This window comes from Puma concolor, chromosome B1 (assembly GCF_028749965.1).
Source record: "Puma concolor isolate L17-30 chromosome B1, mPumCon1.1.hap2, whole genome shotgun sequence".
Lineage (NCBI taxonomy): Eukaryota > Metazoa > Chordata > Mammalia > Carnivora > Felidae > Puma > Puma concolor.
This window is the reverse complement of record NC_141670.1, coordinates 74612140-74624375: the sequence shown is the minus strand read 5'-3', so window position 1 is coordinate 74624375 and position 12236 is coordinate 74612140. Positions and strand designations below refer to the sequence as shown.

The following is a 12236-nucleotide window of genomic DNA, read 5'->3' as shown; positions in this document are numbered from 1 at the left end:
ATACATTTTGGACTTGCTGTTGTTGCATTGTCATTAGAAATAAATTATTTGTGAGTTGGATCCAACTACTAATCCAATAAAATAAGTGTTTTCAATTAAAAAAAACTCTTGAATTCAGTAATGTTGCTGAAGCAAGATTTGGACAAAATTTAGGTGGTACTACCTTTTTTCTTTAAGGTAGTAGACAAGATAAGATTTAGTTGATGGGGAAAAATAAAAACTGTCAAACAGATATGCCTTAAAATGGTATTCTGTCTGTATCTGTCTGTATGTGTTGTCAGGTGGAGACTTACATGTTGTCTAGAGTCTTAATCTGTTTTTTTGCATGTGTGTATGTTTCAAGTGCCTTTTACCTTGTTCTTGGTGTTAATAATCTGCAATTACTTTTGTTTATTTATTTTATTTTAGAGAGAGAGAATGGGGAAGGTACAGAGGAGAGAGAGAGAGAGAGAGAGAGAGAGAGAGAGAGAGAACCTTAAGCAGGCTCCATGCTCTGTGTGGAACATGATGCGAGGCTTGATCCCATAACCCTGGGATCATGACTTGAGCCGAAATCAAGAGTCAGATGTTTAACCAACTGAGCCACTCAGGCACCCCTGCAATTAGTTTTGAATCACCTGTTATAGTCCTTGGTTGGATCCTCAAGTCACTAGAGAATTAGATCTTGCTCAGAGTGACTGTCTGCAGAGCACTGGCCCCATCTCCTTCTGCCGTCCCTGCCCTTCCTCACACAGCTGCTTTTTGCCCAGCCCCAGTTTCCCGTCCACGTTACAGTCTCTCCGTTGCTACCTCCTTTCACTGCAGACACCTTGCAAAACCACAGTCAGGGTTCTGCCAGGTTCTGCGGCTTCTCTGCCAGCTGCAGTGCCAGCGAGCGAGGCTGGAGAACAGTGGGCAGAAGCACACACAGCAGCCACTGCTCTGTACGTCCACAGCCCTCGCTTCACGTGACCCCGTGGCTACGACTCTCTGGGCCTTTATCTGTTCCCTCCTCTGTGCTCATACTTCCAGTGCTTTCTGCCTCGTCCTCCTAGCTGATATTGCTTGGTGTTTCCCTGGGAAGGAAAGAGACAGTTGGAGGCCTTCGGAAGGCTCCCACTGCCCCCTCCATGCACCACCAGTCACAACATCTTCTGCTCCTTCCTGTTTCAACCTGTTGAATCATCAGTGCAGTGCTCCTACCCAAGGCTCTTGTTTCAGTGCATTGCCCATCCCTCTGCCGTCAGCCTGTTTTCTCTGGGGGTCATTCCATTCAGCTGTGATACTTCCCATCTTTAAAAAACCAACAGCCCAAACCCTCTCTCTCGACCCCCTTCTCTAGCTATGTCGTGCCTCTCTTTGGGGGAACTTCTTAGAAGAGTATTCTGTGCTTGCTATCAGATTCCTTTCCTCCTCTTCTCGGAAACTGGCTGTGCTCCACCACTCCCCGAGACAGTGTCTGCAGGGGCCCTAGCGGTTTCCGTGCCGTGAAGTCCCACACTTCTCAGTCCTCCCGTCTCCATGGTTACCTATTGCAGACCTTAGATGTTCTGCTCCGGCCCTTAAGTTTTAGGGTTTCCAATTGTACCCCCCGACCTGTCATGCCACCTTGTGCTGTCTCTGTGCACAGTCCTGTGGTGGTCTCATCCATCTGCAAACCTAAGTGCTCCCTCCACCCTGATGACTCCCACATTTGCACCTTTAGCCTGGGCCTCTCTCCTGAACACCACTGTCTTATAGCCAACTGCCATTTGACATCTGTACTTGGGGATGCAGCGGGTATCCCAGTGCTCGGCCTCCCTCAGTCCTGCTCACCTTACAGCCTTCCCATTTGGTCTTTCTTGTTGCTCAGGCCAGAAATCTCGACTTGTTTTTCTTGTCGCCCACACATGATGTGTTGTCTTCTGTTCGTCTTCTGCCTTCCAACCAGGATCTGACTACTGCTTCTCCTCACCTCCACCATAATCACCCTGGTCCAGGACATCATTGTTTCTCTCTTGGGCTGTCACGATAACTTCCTGATAGATCTCCCTGCATCTGCTCTCACCTTGCCATCTAACTTCTTTTTAATTTTCTCTTCTTAAATTGAGGTTTAATTGACTTATACAGTGTACAATGTAATGATTTGATATGTGTGTATATTGCAAAATGATCACAGTAAGTCTGGTTAACATCCATCAGTGCCTTACCGTCTGTTTTTAACAATGCAGCCTCAGTGACCATGTTAACATAAGTCATAGCCTTTCTCTGTCCAGAACTGGGGAGGATCTGAGAAGTTTACCCAACTTACAAGTTAACCAATTAGTGTACCACATTTTTATAGATACTGGCAGAAGACAGGAGACTTCTGGGTCAGACACAGAGGACGTATAGCACAATGAATGGCATGCACATGGATGTATTTATGGCAGGTCCTGGCCTGCAGTCCCATGGGGATGATGCAGGTGGGCCCGGGTGGCCACCTGCATGGGCTCTGGGTGCGTTACAGGACAGGAACCCTGAGCTTAGGGAGCCCAAGTGTTTTATAATAGTCAGGAAACACTGTATTTATTTTGTTGAATATTAAAGAAGCTTGCCCCTTGGGGCGCCTGGGTGGCTCAGTCGGTTGAGCAACCGACTTCGGCTCAGGTCATGATCTTACGGTTTGTGAGTTCGAGCCCTGCATCGGGCTCTGTGCTGATAGCTCAGAGCCTGGAGCCTGCTTGGGATTCTGTGTCTCCCTCTCTCTCTTCCCCTCCCCCACTCATGCTTTGTCTCTCTCTGTCTCAGAAATAAATAAAAACATTACAAAAAAATTAAAAAAAAAAAAAAAGCTTGTCCCTTGCTCCGAAGAGAGACCTTATCTCTCTCCTGAGGCTTTGCTTAGTAAACATCCTTGGAAAGGTAGGTCAGAACATAGGCAGCTAGCTTCCTCCTTGCAGGAAGTACAGAAAAGCGAGACACCCATAGAAAATTGTCTCACAACAATATACACACCCCTTGTTGCTGTGTAGCCTTGGCTTCTGGTCCATTTTCTCATGCATACATCACTCCTTAAGTAGTTCTCAATTACTCTGACAGAAGGTGGGGCCACATCTTTTAATTTGACTATGATGATATAGCCTGCAGCTTGACCTACAGGAACATGTCTGGGTGAGTCTGTCCCCCACACCCTGGCCAGTGAGTTAGCGCTGACCTGAACGCCTTCCAGAGCCAAGCTGGTGTTGTGGTGTCTTTGATCATTTCAGCTAATGTTAGGAAACAAATCTCATACCATCTTTGCTGATTGGATGGCTCCCTCATGGTGATTACTGCCTACAGGATGTGCATAAACAGCAAGTTATCCTTCAGGGATGTCTCCCTGAATAACCAAGAGCATCCTCATCTCTGAGAGATCTCCACAGTCATAGGAAAGCTACGTGATCTACTGGTGACTGGCACGAGAAGTACCGTTCTGGGGGTACACACACTGCCCTGGGAAGAAGGTGTCATTTACAGTTGCTACCCCTGCCCCGCCCCCGCTTCCCCCCTTGTCCCCCTGCCCTGGCAATGGGACCTGATCATTCAGGGAATACAGGTTGGCAGTGTCTCGAGTGTGGCCTGACTGGCCGGTAAACCTTTGGGTTCCCAATTCAGTTTTGAATAATTGAGTCTGGTCTTTCTTTGTGGAGGTTCTGCCTACATGCAGATAGCCCAGGCTGTCCCATTGATGGATGCCACCAGCTGATGGCATCTGTCCATCCATCCATCCCGCAAATGACTGAGCGCTGATAATGGCAGTGAAGGCAGGAGACAGCCGGAGATGCTCAAGTGCTTTGCACGGAGGGGGCAGGAGCCAGTCCATCCCCTGGAAACGTCAAGGGAGAAGGTGACCAGTTGAGGTCAGAACTGTGTGATGTAATTTGGTGGACTCGGCAGTCACATTTAAGGCCCTAACAACAGTTTGGAAGAGCCGTACCAGGACATTTTCCTCCCTGAGGAAGACTCCAAGGGCAATTCTGAAAAAGAGGGATCACGAATGTCCTCCTGTGCTCTGCACCTCCTGAGACCTAAGGCACTCCCTCCCCGGGTGCTGAGGTTTTCCTCCTCCATCACCATAGAATCCTTGTCTCTTATCACAAGAGCTGTAACTGTAACAGTGACTTTTTTTTTTTTTTTTACAACAAAACCTTACTTGTACCACCTTTTGTCCACAAGGGTCAAGGCATTTTTTTAAATGTTTATTTATTGCGAGAGAGAGCGGGAGAGAGGGGAAGAGGGAGAGAGACAGAATCCCAAGCAAGCTGCTCATTATCAGCACAGAGCCCAATGTGGGGCTTGAACCCATGAGCTATGGGATCATGACCCGAGCCAAAGGTGGATGCTTAACTGACTGAGCCACCCAGGTGCCCTGGGTCAAGGCATTTTTTATGAAACTTACAGGGATCCATATGTTCCCCCACTTGGGCCTGTATGGGCCATGTAGGGGACTCAGAGAGCAGTGTACCCATCCACGTGATTGGTATCCTTATGGTCCAGGATCCCCTCAGTCTAACAAGAGAATCCAGGTGACTGGACCAGAATTAAGTGTGAACCCACTCAGCCCCCTATTGGCTGGACTGACACCAGAGTGTCTACCCCCCAGCTCAGCCTAGGGTTGCTAGTAGGGCAAAAAACAAGTGTCACATGTCTAGAAGTGGTCGGGGCAGAATTGTGGATGTTCAGAACAGATCTCTGTATCCCACTTGCCCCACACCCCTTTAGTCCTGTTTCATACCCAGGAAGCAGCCAAGGGCCAGTATCCCTTTCTGGGCACAGGTCCAGTCGGTACCAAACTGCCTTACATAAGCATGTAGACCAGGGGAGATGAGGAAATAGGGTCAGAAACCTGTTTGGGTTGAACTGGAGGAGGCTGTTCCAAGCCCAGCCATCCCAGGTGTCTGTGGGTGATAGGGAGTATAGAAGGACCACCAAATGCCTTGACTCTCGACCCACTGCTGAGTGGCTTTGGTCCAGGATAGCTGTCCTGGTCAGGTTACTTGCAGGGGCTGCAGTGATGTGGCTGTGCCGGCTGGTTGGATGAACAGCAGCACTGTAACCAGAAATGTGTCAGCAGTGGGGAGGCAGCAGTAATGGCCTGGAGACGGGGCTCAGGGTCCAGCATGGTCCATGTGCCAGGAGTGGGTGACAGCAATGCTCAGTATGATGTGGCCCACCCCAGCTCGAGGCAGCTGTGATGAATCTGGCTGGCAGTGGTAGTCCTGCATCCTAAACAAGTGGTTTCTTCCCTCTGTGCATTTGTGATGCTGGAAGTGCTCCCACATCCGATATGACAGGCAGCAGTCCTGGTCGTCTGGGTGTGCAGCTTGATTCCAGGCTACCTTCCCCAGGATACCCTACCTGAGTGGCTCAGATGATTTAATTGGAAGCCAATTGTTTCCCCATTTCACATCCCTAAAGCAAAGTGTCTTTTAATCTGCCAGTTAGTAGCTTTCCAAGTGACAGACCAGTAACTAGGCTATTAGCAATAGCTTGTGTCAGCAAAAGCACAACTCAGTTTATCAAGAGAAGAGTTGGCTTTGAGAACCACCCTGGGTCTGTGCCTGACCAGAGGGGCCATATTCATTTTCAACGCTGCAGAGTGGATGCTGGGGCGGACAGCTGCTGCAGCCCAGTGGGCACTGTCCAGTTTCAGCTTAGTCTGACCATCAGTGAGCCACACCCAGGCATTTAGGGGAACCTCAATGAGTTGTAGGCCCCACTGAGCCAGCAGCGTTGCTTCAGGTAGTAGAGTGGGAGATACAATTTCCCCAGAGGGACAGCCTCCATTTCCTCCACATAAAGCTGAGAGAGGGCTGAGGCCAAGCCAGCTACATGAACATCACCATGTTTGCATCAATTCCCCTGGGTCCTACATGGATACCTGTGTGCATACTGGGTTATGTTACAGGAAGGAACCCTGAGCTTAGGGAACCCATATGTTTTATAATGGGCAGTAAGCATACCTGCCCTTTGCTCCAGAGGGAGGCTGTATATAGGTTGCATGGCTTTTGCTTACCAAACATCCTTGAGAAGATAGTCCAGAATAAAGGCATTCAGGGCCTCTGCCTGCAAGATGTACAGAAATGTGAGAAACTGGTAGAGACTTGTCTCCTGGTAGTCACTAAGCTCAGAGCTTCTAACAGCTCCCCATACCATCCAAAGTAAATGCCCCCATCCTTAAATTGGGGAGCCCACAAACTCTGCACTCTGGCTCTCAGTCATCTCTGACCTCATCCCCCACTACTCTCCTTGCTGGCCACACCAGTATCCTTGCTGTTCTGAACTCACCAGGAGCCTTTACAGAAAGTGCTATTCCCCCTGCCTGGAGCCTCCCCCATCCCCCTTGGTTTCTCACCTTATTCACATCTTCCACCCATCAGATATTCCCTTAGTGAGGCCTTTCATTACCCTGTTTAAAATTGCTGTTGGGGCCCCTTGGGTGGCTCAGTCAGTTAAGCATTTGACTCTTGATTTTGGCTCAGGTCATGATCTCATGGTTTGTGGGGTTGAACCCTGCTTTAGGCTCTGTGTTGATAGCACAGAGCCTGCTTGAGATTCTCTCTCTCTGTCCTTCCCCACTCGTGCTCTCTCTCAAAATCAAGTAAACATTTAAAAATAAATAAAATTGCTGTTTATCTGCATAGCACTTAGACCACCTGCCATATTCTCCTTCTTCCTTTTTCATTTGTCTCTGTCCACTTGAATGTAAACTTGTCCGCTGCTGTGTCCTTGACATCTAAAATGGGGCCTTACAGAGAGCAGGCCCTCAAATACTTGTTAAATTATTACAGTGATCTTGTAATCCAGGTCAGGAGACAGTCCTATACCGTCCGAAGTGAAGGTTAAAGCACATGCCATCTTTCTACTTCATATCTTGAAAGTATATCCTGAAAGGGGTTGGGGAAGATAGAAGTGATCGACATGTGTGTGGGTGTGGGTGATATTCACGGAGTGTTTTCTTGAAGGAGAGAAGGGAAGTTGAGCTGGTCCTGCAAGGAGGGTGGGATGAAGGCCAAGGGGGAAGAAGGTAGACTGAGAGGCCCTGTTCTCTTCCTTAGGTTTTTACCCACCTGGAGACCTATGGCCCACGCAGCCCATGTGTGTGACAAGCAGCTACAACTGTGCCATGGAGAACAGCATGCCTGGCGTGATGCAGGGTCCCGCCCCCGTGCATAATAGGTACAGCTCTCTCCTCTGGTCCTTGCCTTGCTTAGCATAAGGGCTTGCTGTGGGCATTTGAGTTCAGTCAGTTAGGCAGGCCTTACACAACTGGGGGCCAGGCTTCTTCCCCAGTGCACCTTAGCTGGGTGTTTCCTGCCTTTTGGAGTCGCATTGTGATGTCTCAGAAAATAACAAAGCACGGATTGAGAGAAACATGAACGGAAATAAAAATAACAAAGCTGTTGACCACGTAATTACCTTCCTTTTTAAGTTGGAAAGATGGATCTATTAAGAGAGGCAAGTCTGAAAAAACAGTCACTCAGAATTTCTACCACCTAGCAGAGCAAAGATTTCCATTTTTCCATGGTGTTCATCATGAACACGTTTAAAGTGTTAAGAAAGCTCAAATAATTTGAGAATTGAAAAGTAGTTACATTATAGCAGTTTTTTAATTTTGCTGTTGGATATTAATGGCATTCAATTATGAAAACTTGAGAAAATGTTGCTATCTGTGTTTAATCACAGAATCTGTTTGAAGTTTTCTTTTTTGGTTCAGCTTGTTACAATGGTATTTACTTCCTTCTATCTATAATGAGAATCCAGTTTGTAACAGTGATTGAAGTATCTATCATGAATCATAGTCTCTATGGTTGTGATTTACGTAAGGTGAGTGCTGGCCTTGCTTTGAGCAAAGGTGGATATTTTATAACACAACCGTCAGGTGTTTGCTGAGACCCTCAGGGTAGCACGGTCACTCTTCCAGAGTGCTCATAAAGCCATGGCCTTGGATCCTGCCTCCGGTTAGACTTCACAAACCTGGTTATAAAGGAAGTGTGCTCCTAGTTCGACCGTCCAACCTGCAAGGCTGTGTCATTGATGATGAGCATTCAGTTAGTAAGTCTTTGATCCTGTGACTTGAGAAAGTACATCTTTTATCTTCCAAAATTGAGGAATTAGCAGTGATTAGGATGCTGGGCAATAAAATCGGTTTCCTTTCTTTACTTGATCTTTTGACATCCTATTTCTGAGACTACACCTCTTGTTTTTTGTAGCAGTTTCATTGATTGGAGCGCGACTTGTGAAGGCCAGTTCCCCAGTGTGTACTGTCCATTGGAACTGAATGATTATAATGCCTTTCCGGAAGGTAAAAGCTATTCAAACAATCCCAGTGCCATTCTTTTACTCTCAGAAAGTCAAAGCAGGAAGTCTGTCTAAGGTTGAAGTCTAAGGTCTAAGTCTGTCTAAGGCACTAATTGCAGAAGAGTACCTTTTTGAAAACAACTGATATAATTGGTGTAGAACGTTCTATTAGTTTCAGGTGAACAACATCATGATTCCATATTTGTAAATATTGGGAAGTGATCGCCACAGTAAGTCTAGTTACCATCTGTCACTGTACATTGTTACAAAGGTTTTCTCTTGTGATGAAAACCTTCGGGGTCTCTCCTGGCGACTTGCAAATACACAGTACAGTGTGGTCAGCTATCCACACCATGCCAGCACATTCTCTCTCCAGGACTGGTTCATCTTCTAACTGGGAGTTTGTGCCTCTTAAGCACCTTCACCCATTTCACATACACCCCACTCCCCACCAGCCCCGACCCCTGCCTCTGACAACCACCAGTCTGTTCTCTGCGTCCGTGAGCTTGGTTTTTTTATTGTTGTTATTTGTTTGTTTGTTTGTTAAGAATATGCCCTTAACAGTGAGCAACCGTGGAGAACGACCTTACAGGAAGCTGCTGAGTGGCTTCATGTGGGTTCAGTTGTGCATGCCTGCCATGTATAGTTTTATATGGCCTCGAAAAGCCCTTTCAACCTGGATGTCTGGGGGCTTCTACAGATAACTCTAACCTAGTTAGCCCTTCCCATTTGGTAGAACTGGGTCATTTGGACTTATGTGGACCTAAGATTGTAGATGATCCATTGGGAGGCTGAGGCTTTAGATGTTTGCTGAACTTTTGAGGCAGGCAAGCCCCATGTGAAATGCGAGCATTTATGGGCTTGTTCCTCAGCAAGTCCTGACTCTTCTGCCCCTGGGTGGTGCTGCAGAAGGAAGGAACAGAGCTAGGAGGGGAAATTCTGGGAAATTACAGATGCTTGGGCTCAAGCATCGGTAATAGTAAACAATAAGAGCTATGCAAAAAGATAAACTGCAGAGTGTTCTGATTCTACATTACAGTCTGATCATGATTTCTCATGCCTTTTCAGGGAAGGTGTAAGCAGTATATTAGATGTACTTCCCCCGATTGTAATGTATGCGTTGCTCCATGCTAACCACTGGGGGGTGCTGTGGTAACTTTCTTCCTGTGCTGGTGGGGCTTGTGTTCATGACAGCAGCACCCTGTGAGCCGGTCGTGCTTTCTTCTGTTTCAGTTACCTGCGGCCAGCCGCCATCCAGAAGCAGATGATCCTCCCCCTGACCCCTGACGTATCGTCAGAAGGTCGATACTAGCCTAACACTATGTCACAATGTCTGTCGTTTACCTCACCTCATCTCCCTACATGGGCATTTTATGATCTCCTATCATCACAAGAAGGGTGACTGCGGTACCGTAAGATCTTTTGAGAGGGAAGGAGAAAAAGAGAGCACATTCACATAACTTTTGTTATAATTTTTCTATTTTATTAGTTATTGTCATTAATTTCTTACTGTACCTAGTTAGTACATTAAACTTTACCATAACTGTTTATGTATAGGAAAAAAACATATATAGGTTTCGGAAGCATGAGGTTAGCATGGCAGGTAATAAAGGAAAACGTTGAGGACTAGTAAGACTCTTGACATGATTCCAATCTGCGGTAGTGTTTATTAGAAAGATTCCCATCAAATTGTCAAATACAGAACATCAAGTCCAGAGGAAGACCTTCCTCACTGAGGGCTTCCCAGGTAGTGTATCTGATAAAGAGTTTTAACCCTGAGAATGACAGTGGGCCTCCTGGTCCACATGGGGTGAGTATTTATACCTGTCTTTGACTTGTCAATAGAGTAAGGCCTTGAAAGTTTTTGGCCCAAGAGTAAGAATGCAGATCTTGCCATAAAAATGTTTACCTGTGTTGTTGTCTCCCATTCTTTGTAGAAAACATGAATTACCCCAATGGCTTCCCTTGTCCTGCCGAAATTCAGACAGATGTTATGGATCACAACTCTCAGTCTACCTGGAGTCCCCCGCCCAATATGCCGACTGCCTGGGGACATGCCAGTCTCCTCAATTCTCCGGTTAGTGCTGTGACCTTGGAGCAGTTGCAAGTTCCTTCTGGTGCTGCTTTAATCCTGGTCTCCCTTAATTTCAGAGTTAGGTTCAGATCAGCCAAAGCCTGGCTTGGTTCCTGTAGATCACAGAAGTCAGGGTGATGGTCTGTAGATAAAATTGAATTGGGGCCAGGAAGCCCTCTGTGACTGGGTCCTGAGGGCTTCCTGCCTGTCAACACCCTTCTGAGCCTAAAAGTCCCACACCTTCTTCCTTTCACATCCATTCAAGACACTAATTTTTCTTTTTTAACATTTATTTATTTTTTAGAGAGTGAGACAGAGCACAAGTCGGGGAGGGACAGAGAGAGGGGGAGTATACAGAATCTGAAGCAGGCTTCAGGCTCTGAGCTGTCAGCACAGAGCCCGACGTGAGGCTTGAACTCACGGACCCCGAGGTCATGACCTGAGCCAAGTCAGACGTTTAACTGACTGAGCCACCCAGATGCCCCTCAAGAGAGTTCTTATAGATTGAGGGCATTTGACCTGTGTGGGTCCTTCCTTGGGTTGAAAATAAGTTTATTCCAGTTAGATGAGGATTTCACATCACTCCATTTGAGAAAAATGGAGTTGAAGCAACCCAGATGGTTGAGAATATTAATAACTTACAAGTATCTTGGATTGCTACCACTGTGGTGTCCACTGGTAAGCATTCGACCTTGATGTTGCCTTTCTAAGGCTTGTGTTTTTAAATTTTTGTAATGTTTATTTATTTTTGAGAGAAAGAGAGAGAGAGAGAGAGACAATGCAAGTGGGGGAGGGGCAGAGAGAGAGGCAGACACAGAATCCAAAGCAGGCTCCAGCTCTGAGCTGTCAGCACAGAGCCCGACACAGGGCTTGAACCCATGGACCACGAGATCATGATCTGAGCCAAAGTCAAACACTTAACTGACTGAGCTACCCAGGTGCCCCAAGCCTTCTATTTTTAAAAAAAACATTTCTTGGGGCACCGGGTGGCCTAGATGCCTAGCCTCGGTTAAGCGTCTGACCTCAGCTCAGGTCATGATCTCACAGTTCATGAGTTCGAGCCCCGCATTGACTCTCTGCCATCAGCACAGAGCTCGCTTTGCATCCTGTCTCCCCCTCTCTCCGCTCCTCTGTCTCTCTCAAACATAAATATTTTTAAAACATAAAAACATTTTTTTTCTCTCCTCATGTATACTTCAGCCCTACCTCACAAGCACCCGAAGCTTGTCTCCAATGTCTGGACTTTTTGGTTCCATCTGGGCCCCGCAGAGTGATGTATATGAAAGTTGCTGCCCCATCAGTCCCACCACGGAACATTCGACTCACATGGAAAACCAGGCTGTCATGTGCAAGGAGTACTACCCGGGGTTTAACCCGTTTCGTGCCTATATGAACCTGGACATATGGACTACCACGGCAGATAGGAGCACAAGCTTCCCACTATCTAGAGACTCCAGCTACTGTGGGAATGTGTGAAAAGGATTTGATTTCTAAACAATGTGAATAAAGAGGCTTGTGTTTTGATTACTAGCGTAAACTGGTTGCTGAGATAGATTATGACATTGGTGGATATTTTGGCACTTTTATATGAAAATAAATTTTTTTAATGAAACCCAGGTGCTCTGTTTTTTTAAACCCATTGCAAATCCCTGCTAGAGACGTTAGCATCCATGTGGCATAAGTTCATAATTTCAGAAGTGTGTCTGACATGCCCAATGTTTGAAATTAGAATAAGAGAGACTTCCAAGAAGGTAAGAGTTGAGAAAGAAAGGGCTGCTATGTTTCTCCACAGCTTCGGAATCCCCCCTCCCCCACCCCCAGGGAACTTCAGAGATGACCTTTATCCGGTGGCCTTCCCAGAGATTCTCACGGGGCTCAGGCC

The 12236-nt window shown here is 46.8% G+C and overlaps 1 protein-coding gene across 2 annotated transcripts in view; it reads left to right on the top strand.

Annotated features, from left to right (window-relative positions):
* Positions 1 to 11966, top strand: part of TMEM131L (transmembrane 131 like) — a 171350-nt gene extending 159384 nt beyond the window's left edge. Inside the window, exons 32-35 of one of the 2 annotated variants that reach the window (XM_086704081.1) lie at positions 7038 to 7158; positions 8196 to 8284; positions 10218 to 10357; positions 11555 to 11966. In XM_086704081.1, coding sequence (XP_086560207.1) covers positions 7038 to 7158; positions 8196 to 8284; positions 10218 to 10357; positions 11555 to 11830 — 626 coding nt within the window. In that variant the 3' untranslated portion in view covers positions 11831 to 11966. Of the gene's footprint in view, positions 1 to 7037; positions 7159 to 8192; positions 8285 to 10217; positions 10358 to 11554 lie in introns of both variants that reach the window. The other variant, XM_086704080.1, reaches the window with a different exon arrangement.
* Positions 11967 to 12236: the final 270 nt, after the last annotated feature.